This window comes from Chelonia mydas, chromosome 3 (genome assembly GCF_015237465.2).
Source record: "Chelonia mydas isolate rCheMyd1 chromosome 3, rCheMyd1.pri.v2, whole genome shotgun sequence".
NCBI classification, from domain to species: domain Eukaryota; kingdom Metazoa; phylum Chordata; order Testudines; family Cheloniidae; genus Chelonia; species Chelonia mydas.
The window spans coordinates 142088402-142107837 of record NC_057851.1 but is presented as its reverse complement, the minus strand read 5'-3'; the positions used below and the strand labels follow the sequence as shown (position 1 = coordinate 142107837).

At 46.1% G+C, this 19436-nt stretch overlaps 1 protein-coding gene and 1 long non-coding RNA gene across 5 annotated transcripts in view; one reads left to right on the top strand and one right to left on the bottom strand.

Annotated features, from left to right (window-relative positions):
• TTC27 (tetratricopeptide repeat domain 27) overlaps positions 1 to 11639 on the bottom strand; it is a 190974-nt gene extending 179335 nt beyond the window's left edge. The window contains exons 1-2 of one of the 4 annotated variants that reach the window (XM_037895448.2): positions 11059 to 11639; positions 5646 to 5826 (exon numbers count right to left, since the gene is read on the bottom strand). In XM_037895448.2, coding sequence (XP_037751376.1) covers positions 5646 to 5826; positions 11059 to 11146 — 269 coding nt within the window. In that variant the 5' untranslated portion in view covers positions 11147 to 11639. The remainder of the gene's footprint in view (positions 1 to 5645; positions 5827 to 11058) is intronic. The other 3 variants (XM_037895447.2, XM_037895449.2, XM_043543428.1) reach the window with 3 other exon arrangements.
• LOC114022352 overlaps positions 11497 to 19436 on the top strand; it is a 34625-nt gene continuing 26685 nt past the window's right edge. The window contains exons 1-2 of the long non-coding RNA XR_006289754.1: positions 11497 to 12456; positions 17749 to 17835. This is a non-coding gene — a long non-coding RNA (uncharacterized LOC114022352). The remainder of the gene's footprint in view (positions 12457 to 17748; positions 17836 to 19436) is intronic.

The following is a 19436-nucleotide window of genomic DNA, read 5'->3' as shown; positions in this document are numbered from 1 at the left end:
GAACATCTTTTGACTTTTCATTCATTTACTTGTGCTAGAAGAGGAAGTGGTACAACCAAGAGAGGCAGAGTTGAAATCTGCTTTTCATTCCCCTATAGAGTTCGGTGTGAGGGTCCCTGCAGAGCAATTTGTTTATGTACACAGAGATGTCCCTTGAATCCTCCTGAGAGATCTTGATGACACCTTCATGGAAGTCCCCTGCAATCCTCTGCTGAAAGTTTCTAGAGAGGGCTGCCATTATTTTGTCCTCCGCAGTGGGACACTTTCCCATGCTGCTCAGTGATAACCTTGGCAGGCACCATTGCAGTACACAGACTAGGAGCATACAAGCTCGGGTGACTTTGAGATGCCAGCAGTAGCTATGCTCACTCCCTGTTACTCTCAGGAGTGAGATATCAGCAAAAATCACCACCGCCTGTGGAAAATGGTGCCAATATTCAGTGGCATTGTCCTATACCACTAAATTCATGCAACTGAGCAAATCTCTCCTCATTTTCTGAACCACTCGCAGGCCATACTCATGGTGGCTGTTGCTGTGACTGATGCTGCACAAGGAATCCCAAGCAGAAGTGAGACAGTCATGCTTAAAACTTTAATGGAGCAAGCAGAGAGAGTTCAGCATCTTACATTTCACTTTCTGCAGTAAATACTCTTACAGTGGTACCTCTGTGTATTTTATCTGCAGCTGCTGCCATCGTGGACTTTAGGGTCTCCCCCTCCACACCGTCAAAATGCTTAAGCCAAATAAGGAGGAGAAAGAAGAGGGACTTGGGATGACATGTTCAATAAGATCCTGCAAATCAGTGCTACGCTGGACTGAATACAGGGCCTGGAGGGTGAATACTGCAGACAGCCTGGAGAAGGAAAGTGTGGAGAGAAAAAAGGCCCAGGAGTCCCAGAAGGAAAAGGAGAGGAAGATGCACGAGGACATAACGGGGCTTCTCAGGCAGCAAACACAGATGCTGCAGACTCTGGTGGACCTGTAGGTTCGATCAATCAATCTCAGGTTTGCCTCCCTCACAGCCCATTGAGAACACAATATCCCACCTCAACATTCCATGTGGCATTGGGGGTCACAGCAGTATCCCTAACGCTGTATGCTGAGGGACATTAAGGACTATCACAGCTTCACATACACTAACCTGTGAAAGCCAGGGTTCGTGTATAAGTAGCTGAAATGGACATGAATGTTCTTTCCCTTTAATACATTCATAGAATAGAACTTCAGTTTTTAATTTTTTAAAATTACATGGGGGTTTTTTGCACTGATTTTGTTACAGAATAAAATTCTATTATTTAGAACATAATTCATCTTTATTAGTTCACAACATATGTGGCCAACTGCTCAGCAGTTTTGAAAGGAACCAATTACCTGTTACTGCACAGTGTCACAACGAATAAAATCAGTCTCAAACAAAATTAATAGGTGCACTGGCAATATTATATTCTTACACGCACAGCAACCACCACATTTCAACATTACCAACTGTAATCTGCTGGTCGGGAAAGAAAGTCCCTGCTTGCAGCTTTCCGAACAGTTTTATGTTCTTAAAGATGTGCGTATGATGCACCTTCCCTGACCAGCCCACACTGATGTTGGTAAAGTGTCCCCAGTGATCCATTAACACTTGCATTACTATAGAAAAGTAGCTCTTTCTGGTGCTAAGACAGGGATATTCATGCCATTTATTGCCACACTGCAGTTTGGGAACCCCATTTGTGCAAAACTATCCACTATGTCCTGCACATTTCCCAGAGTCACAGTCTTGTGTATTAGAAGGCAATTAACAGCCCTGCACACTTGCATTCCAACTATCTTGGTGGATTTCCTGACTCCAAATTATTGCCAGTCAATCAGAAATCAATCTGGCATCACAAGTTTCTACAGTGCGATCACAACTTGCTTCTCCATTGTCAATGCAGCTCTCACATTGGTGGCCCTGTGCTGGAGGGCTGAGGCACAGATCCAGGAATGTGGCTTTGCGCATCTGAAAGTTCTGCAGCTACTCCTTATCATCCAAAACCTGCATTATAATGCAATAACACCAGTCAGCGTTCGTTTCTTGGGCCCAGAAGTGGCACTCTACCATCTCCAGCTGCTCCATGACCATCATCCAACCTTGAATTGGTTCTCACTATGTCCCACAGCAATCAGTCCTCCAAGAAACTGTTGACTCCCCTTACCAGTTGGCCAATAATTCCACTGTCTATTGCTTGCTTGTTAAATTTTTTAAACAAGCACCTTCATGCTTTCTTGCATGCACCATCTCTCTCTCTCTCTCTCAAGGAGAGGAAAGGAGCAGAGGCACAAGTGCTGCTGCTCTTAACAGGATGAGAGGTGCCATCGAAGTTATTTTTGAGAGCGGGAGGAAGCAGAATGGCTTGAGCTGCTTTTTTCCCCCCCACAGGGAAGATGGGGGACAGGGAGTGGAACAGGCCCAGGGCTGCTCTTCACAGAATGAGAAGTGGGTGGTGAGGGGGGAAAAAGGAGCAGAGATTTGTGAGCTACTGCTCCTTTAAGAAGGGCAAGAGGAGTAACACGTACCAAAGACCTAGGTACGGAAGAAAGAGCAGTTGAGAGGCAGAAGACTCTGCACATCAGGAGTGCAGCAACAGATGCAATGAAACCCTGTAAAGAGGTAGAGTCCACTGCAAATTCATTGGGGTGTAGGGCACATCATTATTTCAGGGCTTAATTTAAATCAACAAGATGCATCAATGTTGAACACTATTTATTATCAGATGATAATATCTTGAACAGTTAAACTTCAACTTTCAAAAGACTCATTTCTTTAAAGTGCAGCACAGTGGGCTAGAGAGGATGTATTTCAGCTTGGCGATTAGGATTAGACCTTAGGCTAGTACGTATTGGGTACATTCTTCAATCCCTGACTGAGTGTCTTTTTTCTTTGTATACTCCGAACAAGATGTTCCAAGAAACAGTTTACAATATTGAGAAAAAGAAGAAGAAGTCAGTCACCATTAAAACTGTTCTGATCCAGAGACCAGTAGCACACCGCACTATAATTCTATTCTCATAGCTCAGAATATCTCTCTGCATATTCTACTTGCTGACCTTTTCTACTTGACAGACTATAAAGAATGCTGCTCTCCCCACCTCTACAGATAAACATATCTTTTTGATAGACTATGATCAAAGATCATGGGAGGCCATTATTATTTTCAGCCCAATGCTTTAAAAGAGCCAGTTACATCTATTTTGCCTTCGCTGTGTGAAGTTCTGCAGGGACAGGAATAGGGATGTAAAAGTTTAACCGGTTAACCAATAAGCTCGATGCTTATCAGTTTCTGTTAACAATTAAATGCCACCCCCGGCAGCAAGGATCCCCGGCATGCAGCATCCCCGCACCCCGAGTTCCCCGGTTAAATATTTAACCAATAGAATTTTAATCTGTTACAGAGTTATGGTTTTAAACACTATTTACATCCCTAGACAGGAACCCGGGTCTGTGGGGTGTGAGATAACCAACTCCTTGCCACAACCCTGCAGCCATGGTAGTGCAGTGGAGATAAATACAACCAGAAGTACTGCCTCACAAGGCCAGAATGACAGCTTCCCTCATTGACCCTGCTTGGTCCAGGCAACCTATTTAAGACCAGAAGTTGTTCCAGGAAGGGTCCCTGCCAGCCATAGCGACTGACCTGTGTCTTGGCTTGCTTTTGGACTCCCGACCTCAGCTTGGACTCCTGGATTCTGACCCTTGGCTCTGATCATCAGTGCTGTTCCTGGCCTCTGACCACCACTGCTCCAACCACTAGACCTGACAGCCCAAGCCCTGGTTGAGACACCGTACCTGACATTCTTGCTAAACTGTTTATTGCTTTTAAGTGTCTCATACTGTATGTAGGCATTTGCAGTTCTTTGCACTTTCTTGGTTATGCTTAATTACTTTACCATCTTGCTCTTTTGTTCTCCTCCAGCCCTTCCCCCAGTGCAATTACTACTGTTAAGGATAAGATTATGTAAGATTAAGTAAATTTAATGATTTCAGCTATTTAAACCTGAAATCTTACGGTATTGTAATTGTAGGGGTCCTGACCCAAAAAGGAATGGTGGTGGTGGTTGCGGGGGGTCACAAGGTTATTGTAGGGGGAGCTGTGGTACAGCTACCCTTACATCTGCGCTGCTGCTGGCAATGGCACTGCCTTCAGAACTGGGCAGATCGAGAGTGGCAGCTGCTGGCCAGGAGCCCAGCTCTGAAGGCAGAGTCACCACCAGCAACAGCATAGAAGAAAGGATGGCATGGCATGATATTGCCACTCTTACTTCTGTGCTGCTGCCTGCAGAGCTGGCTCCTAGTCAGTAGCCGACACTCTCCGGCCTCCCACCTCTGAAGGCAGCAACACACAAGTAAGGGTGGCATGGTATAGTATTACAACCCTTACTTCTGCGCTGCTGCTGGGTGGGCACTGCCTTCAGAGCTGGGTGCCCAGCCAACAGTTGCCACTTTCTGGCCATCAAGCTCTGAAGGCAGTTCAGAAGTAAGGATGGCAATACCGCAACCCCCCTAAAATAACCTTATGACACCCTCTTTTGGGCAGGACACCCAATTTGAGAATCGCTGGTCTCCCTTGTGAAATCTGAATAGTACTGGGTAAAAGCACACAAAAGATCAGATTTCACGGTCCATGACACGTTTTTCATGGCCAAGAATTTGGTAGGGCCCTACCCATAGTGGGGCTTGGGCTCTCATGCCCCCATCCCCCATTATTTTTAGTAGAAGTCACAGACAGGTCATTGGCTTACATACATTTTTGTTTATTGCCCGTGACCTGTCCGAGATTTTTACTAAAAGTAACAGTGACAAAATCTTAACCTTATCTATTGTACACCTTATAAATATAGATGGTTCCTACCCTGCCCCTACTCCCCACCACACCAACTGGGGTGGGTCTGCTCTCCTTGCTACCACTTTCTCTTAAAAAAAACAAACAAACCTACCCACTTTCATAACTCCATTCAATTAGGAATCCTTAAACTATATATTATTTATGTGACAAATTGCAAACATTAAATCCAAACATATTAACATCTAGTATTAGAAAGAGGACTTGAATGTATTGTACAGTGAAAGTGCAGTAAATGATTTATGGAAGGTCAGGAGGAGAAAATAACTCTTACTCATAGGAAATAGTCCTTCAGTTAAGAGCTGTCATTTTAAAAGGATAAAAATATTTTCACATTGTGACTCATACTGCATAATGTAAACATTGTGTTATGTCATGTTATGTTTTGTGGACAAATACGTAATCTGAGGTTTACAGAGTTACAAACGACAATCAATTGTTTATGGAAGCAGAGGAAAGCGGAAAGGTGAGATTAATTTAAAACCGATTAACTTCTTGATTCCAGAAGCTTCGGACAAACACACTTCCAACAACAGATGTGACTTCAAAAAACACCTGAACCTGCTATGTTGAAATATAATATAGTGAAAGAAAGAAAAATCAATACTGAATTAATGTTTCTAAATAGATTTCTTAGGTTTTATCTCTGAGATTTGTCCTCTGAACAAAAATCTTAGAGGTCCCATACTGTCAACTTTTATAGACAATAAAATGACCTCTAATAAAACTAACATAGCCTCTTCTAGCCTCACATATAATAAATCAATGATTTCTACCTTTCCATGTTATCAGCATCTGCAGCAGAACAGTCCAGGTACGCTACTATCAGCTTCTCCAAGTAGGTGTCCATCTTCTCCTCTGTCATTGTGAGTGTAGTGAAAACATCCTGGATCACCTCACTTAATAAAATGGCCTCATAGTTCCCTTCGAAATGCAACTGCAGTAAGGATTCACTTCCTGCAATTAAAAAAAAAATAAAAATCAGAGTGCGATGACAACAAGATGTAAAACAACGGATGTGTAAAGGCATATAAGACCAATTCAAACCTAAACGTTAAACATTCCCCATTCATCTTGGAGAAAAAGAATCTCTATTCACCTGACATTAAACGCAAATACACCTTCTTCAAACAGCACAGCATCAGCAGGCTGCGATCTTAATGTTCAAGCTGAATTTTACAAATCACTGCTACCTTTTCCCAATGAAAATATGAATTGCTCCCTGGAGTTCAAGCATAAACAATCATATTTTTCAACACCACGAAGGAAAACTCAAGTTTCAGGGAAAAGACCTGAAAATATTTTACATGTACAGGACGTACACATTAAAACTAAATAGAAAGATTTTAATGGTCTTAAGTGAGAACAGCACTTGTAGTCCAAAAATGTCTTAAATGCTATAGGTAACTCTAAGACACTAGCTCTGTATCACATGCTAGAAGACCTTTTCAGAGATCATGAGACAATTTTATGACAAGGAAAGAGAAAGGATTAGTTCAACACACTCTTATAAAAGGAGTTCAAAAGAATAAATTTCCATTTAACATAGCATATGTCATACACTCCTTCCTGTAGCTGCCAAAGATATTCACAAGGAATGAGCAAGATAAACTCTTATATAGATAAGGAAACTATTTACCATTTATCATCAAGAAGTTTGCACACAGAATGGAATTTTCAGAAATGCTCAGGGTAGGCCTAAATCTATTCCTAGTGAAGCACTGCAAAAAACTATCATCCTACAGTGCTGAAAAGTTCACACACATTTAGGAAAGCTTCTCAAACAGCATGGGTCTATTTCCTTCATGATGGACAACAAACAGCATGCCTGTTTTCCTGCAGGTCAGCACATTCAATCCTCAAGAAGCACTGGACCTCCGTAAGTACTCAGTCTTGACCCAAGACTTGTGAATTTGACCCATGCTCTTCCTGGCTGATGAAAGGGTCATGAGCAACTGTTGCCACTCACCAGAACAGCCTATCCCTTGTTCAGGGAAGGAATGTGATAGTGTGACCAACAATAAAGAAACCCACCCTGGATACATTCACGTTAACATAAGCTACTACTGTGAGCACATCAAACCTCTCCTTCATTCTATAAACTGACTTATTAAAGAATATCAAATCAAGTTCAAGATTTTGGACCTTATCTTCAAGGTGGTCAATGGATTGGACCCAGCATATCCATAAGATCACATAAAGCTCCAGGTGAAGACCATGGTTGACAACTCCACTCCTGAAACACAACAGGACTCTCTAATGTAAGGGTGAAGCACAAATGGGAAACAGACAGAGCTTTCTCAATGGATAGTTTGAAGTTAAGAAATGAACTCCCACAGGAACAAAGAACCATCACAAACCTTCCAACCTTCTGTTCCATGTACAAGGTGCACTCCAATGTTGTCGTCTCTACAAAACACACACAGCATCATTACTCTGCACACACAATTCTCTCACCGGGGAGAAGATAATAGAGAAATCGCATGACAGATGTTGGTCACATCACTGAATAAAAAACTGGAAGGTGCTTGGATATTACTGTGATGGAATTGGTATAAGAGTAGTCTTTGAGTAAAACAGACAAGGGCCATCTGGACCTGTGCCATTCTCTTTCAAAATCCGCCACTTGCTTAGTCAAAGCTCAGAAGTCTCTCTCCCCACTGACACTTAAGTATTTCAATAGGTGGAGGCCTGGCTTGAGAGGGCAAATGCTTATTTGTGCTTGACATACAGAAGAGTTAAAGAAGTATGGGCTGGGTGAATGGACTATAAGGGGGATAGAAAGCTGGCTAGATTGTCGGGCTCAACGGGTAGTGATCAATGGCTCCATGTCTATATGGCAACCGGTACCAAGTGGAGTGCCCTAAGGGTTGGTCCTGGAACCAGTTTTGTTCAATATCTTCATTAATGATGTGGAGGATGGTGTGGATTGCACCCTCAGCAAGTTTGCAGATGACACTAAACTGGGAGGAGAGGTAGATACGCTGGAGGGTATGGATAGGATACAGAGGGACCTAGACAAACTGGAGGATTGGCCCAAAAGAAATCTGATGAGGTTCAACAAGGACAAGTGCAGAGTCCTGCACTTAGGACGGAAGAATCCAATGCACTGCTAGAGACTAGGGACCCAATGGCTCGGCAGCAGTTCTGCAGAAAAGGACCTAGGGGTTACAGTGGACGAGAAGCTGGATATGAGTCAACAGTGTGCCCTTGTTGCCAAGAAGGCCAATGGCATTTTGGGATGTACAAGTAGGGGCATTGCCAGCAGATCGGGGGACATGATCGTTCCCCTCTATTCGACATTGGTGAGGCCTCATATGGAGTACTGTGTCCAGTTTTGGGCCCCACACTACAAGAAGGATGTGGAAAAATTGGAAAGAGTCCAGTGGAGGGCAACAAAAATGATTAGGGGACTGGAACACATGAGTTATGAGGAGAGGCTGAGGGAACTGGGGATGTTTAGTCTACGGAAGAGAAGAATGAGGGGGGATTTGATAGCTGCTTTCAACTACCTGAAAGGGGGTTCCAAAGAGGATGGATCTAGACTGTTCTCAGTGGTAGCACATGACAGAACAAGGTCTCAAGTTGCAGTGGGGGAGATTTAGGTTGGATATTAGGAAAAACTTTTTCACTAGGAGGGTGGTGAAACACTGGAATGCGTTACCTAGGGAGGTGGTGGAATCTCCTTCCTTAGAAGTTTTTAAGGTCAGGCTTGACAAAGCCCTGGCTGGGATGATTTAATTGGGGATCGGTCCTGCTTTGAGCAGGGGGTTGGACTAGATGACCTCCTGAGGTCCCTTCCAACCCTGATAGTCTATGATTCTAAGAGGCTCCTCACAAAGAATGAAAGATTGCATTTAAAAAGCCACTAAGAGCGTGTTAGAAGAAAAATGGGCCACTTAACAATGAAAGGTACTTTCCTTGGGAGGGTCTGATGAGGCTGTTATTAGTTACATGACTGATAAAAATATGGAATAACTAGCATGTACCAATGTTTTGCTCTCCTTCCCTGCAATAAAAAGTCAGCCCTGGTTGGCACAAGCCAAATTATGCCATTTTGGGCCTTTCCAGTGCATCATCAAGGATCTACAATCTATCCTGAAGGATGATCCCTTACTCTCACAGACCTTGGGAGACAGGCCAGTCCTCACTTACAGACAGCCCTCGCAACCTGAAGCAAATACTCACCAGCAACTACACACCACACAACAAAAACACTAAGCCAGAAACCAAACCCTGCAACAAATCCCAGTGCTAACTCTGTCTGCATATCTATTCAAGGGACACCATCATAGGGCCTAATCACAACAGCCACACTATCAGGGGCTCGTTCACCTGTACATCTACCAATGTGATATATGCCATCATGTGCCAGCAATGCCCCCCTGCCATGTACATTGGCCAAACCGGACAGTCTCTACGCAAAAGAATGGACACAAATCTGACATCAGGAATTACAACATTCAAAAATCAGTTGGAGAACACTTCAACCTCCCTGGTCACTCAATAACAGACTTAAAAGTAGCAATTCTTCAATAAAAAAAAACTTCAAAAACAGACTCCAACGTGAAACTGCAGAACTGGAATTAATTTGCAAACTGGACACCATCAAATTAGGCCTGAATAAACACTGGGAATGGATGAGTCATTACAAAACCTAATTTTACCATACTAATTTCCCCCTACTGTTACTCACACCTTCTTGTCAACTGTTTGAAATGGACCACCCTCATTACCACTACAAAAGTGATTTTTCTTCCCTTGGTATTCTATTGTTAACTGAATTGTCTCCTTAGACTGACCCCCCACCTGGTAAGGAAACTCCCATCTTTTCATGTACTATGTATAAATATACCTGCTACTGTATTTTCCACTCCATGCATCTGATGAAGTGGGTTCTAGCCCACAAAAGCTTATGCCCAATAAATTTGTTAGTCTCCAAGGCAGGGGTGGCCATCCTGTGGCTCTTCAGAAGTTAATATGAGGCTCCTTGCATAGGCACTGACTCCGAGGCTGAAGCTACAGATGCTAACTTTCCAATGTGCTGTGGGATGCTCACTGCTCAACCCCCTGCTCTGCCCCATGTCCTGCCACCACTCTACCCCTTCCCCCAAGCATGCCATGCCCTCACTCCCCCCCCCCAGAGCCTCCTGCACACTGCAAAACAGCTGATTGCAGTGGGAGAGAAGCATGGGGAAGGAGAGGGAGTCGCTGATTGGTGGGGCTGCTGGTGGGCAGGAGGCGCTGGGGGCTGGAAAAGGTTAGCTGATGGGGGGCTGCTGACATATTATTGTGGCTCTTCGGTTATGTTCATTGGTAAATTCTGGCTCCTTCTCAGGCTCAGGCTGGCCATCCCTGGTCTAAGGACTCCTCATTGTTATGGCAAAAAAGGTGTGTTCTAACTCAAGCTACCATACTTGGATTAAAATAGAAGTGAAGACACTGCAATTCAACTTTTAACTCCAGTTAGCAGTTCGAGTTCAACCTCAAACTCCTTCTAGTGGACATCTATACTGCAAAGTAAAGGTGCGATTGTGGCAGAAACCTATGCTAGCTCTAATCTACTACCGCGTATAACAACAGTAGCACAGCCATACAGGCTTCAACCCGGGCTAGCAACTAGAATACAAGCCCTCCAAGGGTCCCTGGGAACATACTCCGGTTGCTAAGCTGTGCCGCCATCCACGTCTACGCCGCTATTAGTACCCATGCTAGCTAAATTAAGGCTAAGACAATTATGTCGGCCCCGGCTACAATCATACTTTCACTTTGTCGTGCAGACGCAGCCCTATAGGCTTAATTACAGCTGTTAACCAACGCTGCTGTATCTTCACAGCCACTGGACGCCGAGCGGAGAATGCTCGGCAGGAGACAGGCCCTGTGAAGCGATGCTACCTGGCCCTTCTGTTCGAGGGTAACAAGGTGCCATTCCCCCCCGGCAGCAGCAGCAGAGCCGGTAACGCCCTGCTCAGGTGTATCTTGCGTTGTTACAGGTAACAACCCTGCGCTCTCCTGCGCGATGCGCTAAGGCGGGGGCCCGGTGAGCGGTGCGGTGACCCTGCCGCGCTTGGGGTTGGGTTCGCTCCGCAGAGCGGGGCAATTATCAGCATTCCCAGCAGGCGGCACCACCTGCACGTCCCTCCGGTCCGGCTTCGCCGCAGCCGCGGGGACCAGGGCCCGGCCTCTCACCTGCCGCGGCCAGCTCGCTCTGCTTCCCCCGCCGGGACTCCGCGGCGCTGGGGAAGCCCCTCAGGAGCGCCCGCTCTAGCGCCCACATCCTCCACGCCTCCTGCCGCCGCCTCGCGCTCACTCTTCGGCCCCCCACCGGCCAGGCTGAGGCGCTGCTCCCTCACTGACCGCAACCGCCGCGCTCCCAACCCATGTGCCGCAACCGGCCTCAGGGAGTCGCCATGACAGCTTCGCGAAACACGTTGGGCGGAGACCGTTGGCGCACGCGCGGTGGAACTAACTGCCTCTGGCTCGCGCGCTGAGCGGGGCCGACGGAGTGCGCGTGCGCGCCCTATTGCTGAGCAGTTGAGCGCGTGCCGGTGTGAGATGAAGGGCGGTGCACTGTCTCCCTTCTGCTCCTCCCCCCGTGCGGGAAAGTAGCGCATGCGCACCTTGTGTAGAATGCCGTGGGTATCCCTCTGCCCGCGAGCGGAGATCGGGCCGCCTAATCGAGAGGCGCCCGAAGCCTGATTTCCCCCAGCCCCTACCGCACAGAAATGCCGAGCCCTTCACACCCCCGCCCAGCCCCGCCTCCTGCGTGCGGCCGGGCCAAGCCGCTCAAGCTGCTGTTTAAACGTCGCTCATGAGGGGAGGCGGGGTCAGGGGGCGCCCCGGAGCAGCTGGGGGGGGGGTTGGCGCCGGCCTTATTGAATTTGTGGGACGGGCGCGCGCTAACCCCGGCGCCGTCTCCGGGTGTGGCGGGGCTCGAGATGTCTCCCGCTCGGACTCTCCGCAGGAGCTGCGGCCATGGGGGCTGCCCAAAAACTAGGTACCATTTGGGGGCCGTTTACCAGAATCGCCCATCCCTTGTGACACCGTGTGCGGCACAAACTGCAAAACCAACGATGGGAGCCCCCGCCGTACTTGATGGGCAGCGCCGTGCGCGGCCCCAATCGGGATGGATCTGGGGAGGTGTTTTCTGCCGCAGCGCCCCCCCGCCCCCCCCCCGCGCTCCGAAACACCTGGTCCACGGCTGACGGGAGGGTGTGTTTGTGCTGGCACCCCCGAGCAGGCTGAAACGGGAACTACTAGGGGCTGTAGTGCTGGGCTAGTGACTAATGTTCCCTCTGCCTTGCCCCTTGTGCGTGCGATGGGTGTAAAACAACAGTCGTGCGATTTGTCATCGTTTCTCATGGCCACCCTGAGCTGGTGCGTTTCCAGTTTTATTTGGAAGGGCCCCGTCTCCAAGGTGGCCCTTGCTATCAGCGGAGGATGGGACTGAGAGCACAGCACGACCTAAGCTCAGAGCAACAGTGGAGATGGCAGGGCTGCTGACCATCTTCTGGCATTGGGCTCCCTGGAGAGAAACTCTGCAGCAAGTCTTGTGGGGCCTCAGATTGCCGAGCAGGGGGGTGAATGGTGGGTGTTCTAGTCTTACACTGCGTACCCCACTCCCTTTCTAATACTTTTATTTAATTTTGGTAAGGAGGGAGAGGAGTCTTTATTATTTCAGCAGTGTCAGGGGGCTAGTAGGTAGGAGTTGTCTGGTTAGATCGCAGCAGTTCACAAACTGTGGGCCCAGACCCCAAAGTGGGTTGCAACCAACCGCCTTTGAATGGGGTTGCCAGGACTGGCTTAGATTTGCTGGGACCCAGGGCTGAAGCCCAAGCCCTACTGCCCAGGACCAAAGCCAAAGCTGGAGGGCTTCTTCACCCCTGGGCATTGTGGCTCAGGTTGGGGGCCCCTGCCTGGGGCTGAAGCCCTTGAGCTTCAGCTTTGGCACCCCTGCCCAGAGCAGTGAGGCTCAGGCTTTGGCCCCCCCACCCAGGGCAGTGGGACTTGGGCAGGGTCAGGCTTTGGTCCCCCATCCTGGTGTCGTGAAGTAATTTTTGTTGTCAGAAGAGGGTCGCGTTGCAATGAAGTTTGAGAACCCCTGGGTTAGGGGAATGGAGTCACTAGGCCATGTCTCTGCTATGGGAACTACAGCAGCACAGCAATGGAAAGGATTGGTCCGTCACTGTAGGAACTCCACCTCCCCAGGCAGCAGTAGGTAGGTCAACAGAAGCATTCTTTCCTCATCCTGGCTGTGTCTACACTGGGGATTAGGTTGGCATAGATACAGTATTCAGGGGTGTGTGGATTTTTCGGACCCTTGAGCACAGTAGATATGTCTACACTAAAGTGGATCCACTACAGCCCTGCGCCATGCTTCTGTAATATTATAGTGTAGAGTCTTCCTACATGCACAGAAGTGTTTTTTCCCTTGATGTAGTTAATTGATCTTTTCAAGGATACGTGTACACTACAGCCAGTGCTGGGTTTACAATGGCGCCGGGCCCACACTCTAAAGGGGCCCTGGTCTGGCCCGCTCTTCTCTGCCCACCGCTTTCTCCTGTGGTGGCAACAGGCAGAAGCTTGGTCCTGCGGGTTCCTGCTGCAGGGCAGGCTCCGCTGGCAGCCAAGCTCCTTCCCTGCCTCTTCCCCCAAGTGTGCCGTGTTCCCACCCCTCCCCCGCCACCTAAAAGCTGTTTGCTGGCATGAGGGGGGAGGAGAAGCAGGGCTGCAGTGTGCTTGCGCTCGGGGGAGGAGGTGGGGAAGGGGATGGAATTGGGGCATACCTCCTTCAGCCACCTGCCATGAGTGGCTCAGGGCTGGGAGCACCCCCATGACCCCAGCCCACACCCCCAGCCCTCTGACCTGACTCCTGCACCCCTCTCATACACCCTCAGCCCCCCCATACCCCATGCCTTGACTCCTGCACTCCTGCACCCCCCCCCCACATCCTCACCCTGAGGACCAAACAGGAGCTCCTGCACACACACACACACACACATTCCCACCTGCACCCCTCACACCAAACAGGAGCTACCCCAGGTAAGCGCTCCACACCCCAACCTCCTACCCCAACCCTGAGCCCCCTCCCTCACCCTAACTCCTGGCCAGACCCTCCACCCCCAGCCTGCTCCTGCACCCTAACTCCCTCCCAGACCCTGCACCCCCACCCTCAGCTCAGTGCAGAGAGAGACAAAGAGAATGGGCTAGAACTAGGGAGAAGGTAGGTACCTGATCTATGTGGGCAGGGGCGGGGGGGATCCAGTTTACCCCTGGCCCCTCCCTTGCTCTAGGGACCAACCCTAGCTCCTGCCCTCCTATGCTTTTGCCCCCGGGCCTTGCCTTGCTCCAGTCAGCAGGGACTAATCTGCCCCCTAAGCCCTACTGTGCTCATCTTGACCCTGGCCCCTGCCTTGCTCCAGCTGGGGACCAATCCTCTCCCACACACCATGCCTTGCTGTCAGGGTGGATACAAATCAATATTTAAAAAAAAGAAATAAAAAAATTGGATTTTTTAATTTAAATTGGATTTTTGAGGGAAAAGCCTATCTAAAGATAGATACATTATATCTCATCATGGAATAGGGATTATAAATTCTAATTCTATAGTATGAGACAATATATTCATGTAATGTTTAGGAAAAGTTTTGTAAATGAGTTCCAATAGTTCATGGATTAGGGACCCAATCTGTTGGGGTTCCAGGGGCTCTGTGTAGATTATTTAGGTTAATCTTTCTGTCTACCCAATGGGACTCAGTGCTCAGTCTAGAAGATACCATCAGAGATGCTTAGTTTTGCAGTTCTTAAATTGTGGATTTGTGTCTCCAGAGGTAACATGCTTGTTAACAGCAAAAGTGTTTTTAAATAAATAATATAGAGAGGTGAAAAAATAACAGACCTCAACTCTATTGTCCCTCTGCAAATTTGAGTACATGGAGTCAATCCCTTACCTCTCTCTAGAAGTGCAAAGTTTCAAAAAGTTCAATGAATAGAAGATTGTTGGGGGCGGAATAGATCTGGACAAGGAGAAGAAGTCTGGAGATAAATGTGAGAAGTGAGGGACACATGCTTTTTTGTTAAAATATTATATGTTTGCTGTTGAAGAAAAAAATCCAGAATACTTCACATTGTTGTTTTAGTTAAATAAAGCAATTTAAATGTCTGTCTGGTGGTGATCTCCTCCTAATACAGCCTGGCAAGAAAATCCTCCAAATATTAATGATTAGCCTGTTGAACTGGAGATATTTATGAAGTCATTGGGAGGTGAACTATCTGCTTCAGTTATCTTTGGTAAATGAAATGACCAAACAATCATTCATTTTCTGATAGCTGTAAAACTAATCTGAAAAGTTTTCAAAATAAATCACTGTTTAAAAATGTATAGTATGTACCTTCTAAAAATGAAACCTACATCTATCTCTGAGTTGTGAAGAATATGTATTAACGTTATAATAACCAACAAGAATGCACTTTTATGTAGAAATCTATGATTAAATCGAGTCTTCCTGACTAGTGATTTAAATCAAATCCACCCTGCCCACTGTGCTCTTGCCCCTGGCCCCTTCATTCCCCGGGGGGCCCACAAATATGTTTGGCGCCGGGCCCACAAAAAGTTAATCTGGCCCTGACTACAGCAGTACAGCTGCAGAGCCGTAGCTGTGCCACTTTAGCATAACCATGACGCTGTAATGTAGACACTTATGACAGCAGTGGAACAGGATTTTCCATCACTGTAGTAAATCCACCCCCTGAGAAGCAGTAGCCAGCTTGATGGAATAATTCTTCCATTGACCTAGCTGCATCTACAGTGGTTGACCTAACTATGTCACACAGCATTAAATTTTTCAGAGCCCTGAGCCATGTGGTGAGGGTGATCTAAGTTTTGAATGTAGACTAGGCCTTTATCATTGGAAAACCCAGGAGTGCAGAAAGCCATGCAAGTGTAGAAAGGGTTAGGGGCAGGAGGAGTTCCCATCAAGAGTTAAGACTCCTCCTAGAGTTCCATCTACTGGTGTATATGTATGCAGAGGTATATGTTTGACCATAGTGATGGAAAGTGTAGGCCGTAGATTGGCTCTCTATGTTATGGATGTGTTTTTCTCATACTTAGTAGCTGGCAGACTCTATGTAACCGTAACATCATTCTCTAAGATAGCGTTACACCGCCTGGGAGTCATTTTTCTCACTTTTCTAGGACTATGCTATTTCTACCCACTGGTGGTTACATTTAAACAGCTCAATCTGGGAAACACTGGGGTAGATTTTCCACTGAGTTGTGCATTGTGTAGGCATTTAAATCTATACAAAATGGATGTAAAATGCTGCTAAATCAGAATATTATTATTTTACATCCACTTTGCACAGGTGCATGGAAGTGGGAAAATTTGTTCCTGATCCTTGGACTATGTCTTAATTGACTCTTGATGCTTCTGAAAGAAGCTCTATCTCCTGTCTGAGTCAGGGAACTTTACAGTTTTTTCCCACTTCAACTAAATGTGTAAAATAGATATGGAAAGATTTCTTCTCCATTATGTCCAGATCACTGAATGAAGCAGCACAATGGAAAATGCCTGAGGTGACACATTACCCTGGAACTGTTGATCATTTGAGATGAGGGGACAGCATTTGGGCTGGATAAATTGAAGCTGATGCTGTGGCTTGAATCTCTCCATATGGGCTGTAACAGCCCTCTTCACAGCTATATGACTTGTGAAATGTATTAACATTTATTTCCTGCCATACTATCAGGTTAGAAAGACAGTACCAGGAATTCTATTTCTACTCCTCTTGCTTTTCTTCTTGGTCTAGTTAATAGAATAAAAAAGAAAAGTTGTTCAGAATTCCCTAATTAAAACAATGCCAAGCAAGTGCTAGAAGTTCAGTAGATTGTGGGAGGGGTAATACATTTGCATGGTTTGCTGATACAATTTTCAGTGAAATAAAATTAGTTGAAATAAAATTTCCTGTTACAGTAATTTCTGCTTGTAGTTTCCAGTGGTAATGTAGTACAATTGACTTTTTTGAATGGTAATAATTAGTAAATGTTCTTCATTGTGGTTGGATGACCGTTTTAATTCCTGCTTTTCTCTCCCCCTCCCCTTCCCCACCCACCCATTAGATTGTCTAATTGAGCTCCCGGGGAACTTCAGAAACAGCAGCAAGGAACTGAAAATCCTCCAATAAGTTCATATAAATTACACATTTTACTTAACTCAGTATTAGCTTCACTGACTTCCTAACCACCAGTGAATTGATTTGAACACTTTATTAGTTGTCCTTTGATTATTATTCATGTAGAGCAGTGGTTCTCAACTTATTTACCATTGTGGGCTACATATGCAGCTCTGTGTTATGTGGGCTGCATCCAAGCAATACATGTACTACCTGTATGGCCCTGAGGATGTCACATGGATCACAGCTGTGTGCTGATTGGCATGTGCAAGCAGGCCAAGGGTGAGATCCACTGATTGAGAAAATGCTCTACATTAATGTGGCTTATTAGCTTCCTTATACTCGTCGTTTTGCCACAGATTTCAAATCTCATCCAACAACCCTGTTTCCCCTATGTGCTTTGAGATTACTGAAGATTGCTTGAGCTCTATATGTCTTGGGTTCCTCAAAACCTAGAGGCAATAGTTTTTGTTCTCATCTAAGTCACTACTGTCCATTGCCTCTAGATAAGTAATTAATGCTCCAACAAGACTCTTGGAGCACTCTGTGTAGTAGACACACAAATACTTTAGAACGTTGATTTCCATTAATATTAAAGAGGAAGTGGGTGTCCAAATACCTTACGTAGCTTTAACAATCTCAGCCTACAGGTTTTAACAGAAAAGCCTTCAGTTGTTTGTTTTTGTTAATCTAAATCCTTTATTGCAGGATTTCTCAAGCTTTTGGAGCTGATGAACCTTGGGGGGATTATGAAACATTCCATAATGTGTCCAGACCGCCAATAAACATAACCAGGTAAATATTTGCAATAACAGTATTAAAATAGCAAACCGTTATGAAGTGTTATTAAAAATTGCAAAATATTAAAGAAATTCACAATTCAGTATGGTGGGGAAGCTGGTCTTGCCGAAGAAAGATGTTCTACAGGAGATTGAATTAGGGAAATACACAGTTTAATAATTTTTGATCAACAGTTTGCAATATTTTGTTTTTTTAATCACTATGATCAAGGGAAAACCTACTCACAGCCATACAAGGATGAAAACTTGCAGGGTTCTGGATCTAAAACTGGGTAGTTCTTCAGAGAAAGCAAACACTTTCTGAGTGCCATGGTAGAGGAAATCAGCTGAGGTCTTGCCACTGGGAAAATCTCTTGGTTTGTCTAACAGTGGCTCAGTCGGTTCAGCTATTTGGCATCTTATGCAAGTTGGTGATCAATCTCTTCCCCCTCTTTACGTCATCATTTGTATGTCCTGGTATTACATCTTCAGTGAAAGCGTCAGAACCATACCTCAAACATACTGGGGGTTAGATTCACAAGTGTGACTTTGTTGTCTAACTGCCAGTTGAAGTGCCTAAGTCCAACATTTCAGTATCATGGGCATTCTTAGGTGCCTGAGTTTCCGTCCCTGAGGCACCTGAATTTTGGTGGCAGGCATGTACACAGCTGCCTAAATCGCCCTCATCTGGGAGGTGAGACACCTGGGTTTAAGTCCCTGCTCCAACTCAGGCAGAGTGGTGATTTACCCATGTCTTCCATATCCGGTGGGAAAACTAGTGTGAAAATTCTAGCTAGTGGGGTTAAGGGGTAGAGGACTCCGCCTTCTCCTAGCCCAGTCACTAGAGTTTTTCACACAGGATATGGGAGATGAAGGTTCAAATCCCTACTCTGCCTGAGAAATGACTGGTGCTTAAGCCAGGTTAAACTCCAAGAGAGAGGTACATGGTTCTGAATCCCAGGTGGAGATAGGTGCCTCCCTCTAGCCTGGACTCAGGCATCTAACTCCCTTGGAGGGGCATGGTGTGGGGCCTACTACTCTCCTCAGCATTTCCTTTCGGCTAGCTTAAGCATTTCATCATTCAACATGCTGGTATTTGTGCATGCATTGAATTCCACTAGGTAGCAGGGTACCCAACTTGCAGTGCTTAAGTTCCCATTGTGAATCTATCCCTGGAAGCTTTGCAGCACCAGGGACATCAGTTGGCTCAGCAAACTGAAGTGTTTTGTAGTGACTTTTCCTGAGTATTGAAGTATTGTTTGACAACGGCACTATTTTCACAAGTCTCTTCACTCCCTAAAATCAAGGGAGAAAATATGGGTCATGCATCATGCCCTGAAGGTCAACAAACTTGGCCATTGTTGATCAAGGAAGGAGAACAAAATCCAAACAGAAGGGTCTGTAGCGAATGATGGTGTATCAGCAGCCCTCTCTCATTTATACCAATAGGGCTCCAGCTCAAGTGGCTCCACTGATCTCATTTTTATCAGCGTTTTAAAATAAACCCAGAAATCTAATCCTGAGGAGACAAAGGCATGAATTACAGTTGCAGGGCCCACATGTCAAAGAAGTGGTTCTAGCTTTTTGGTGGTCCAAAGCTGGAAAGAAGCCAATCTG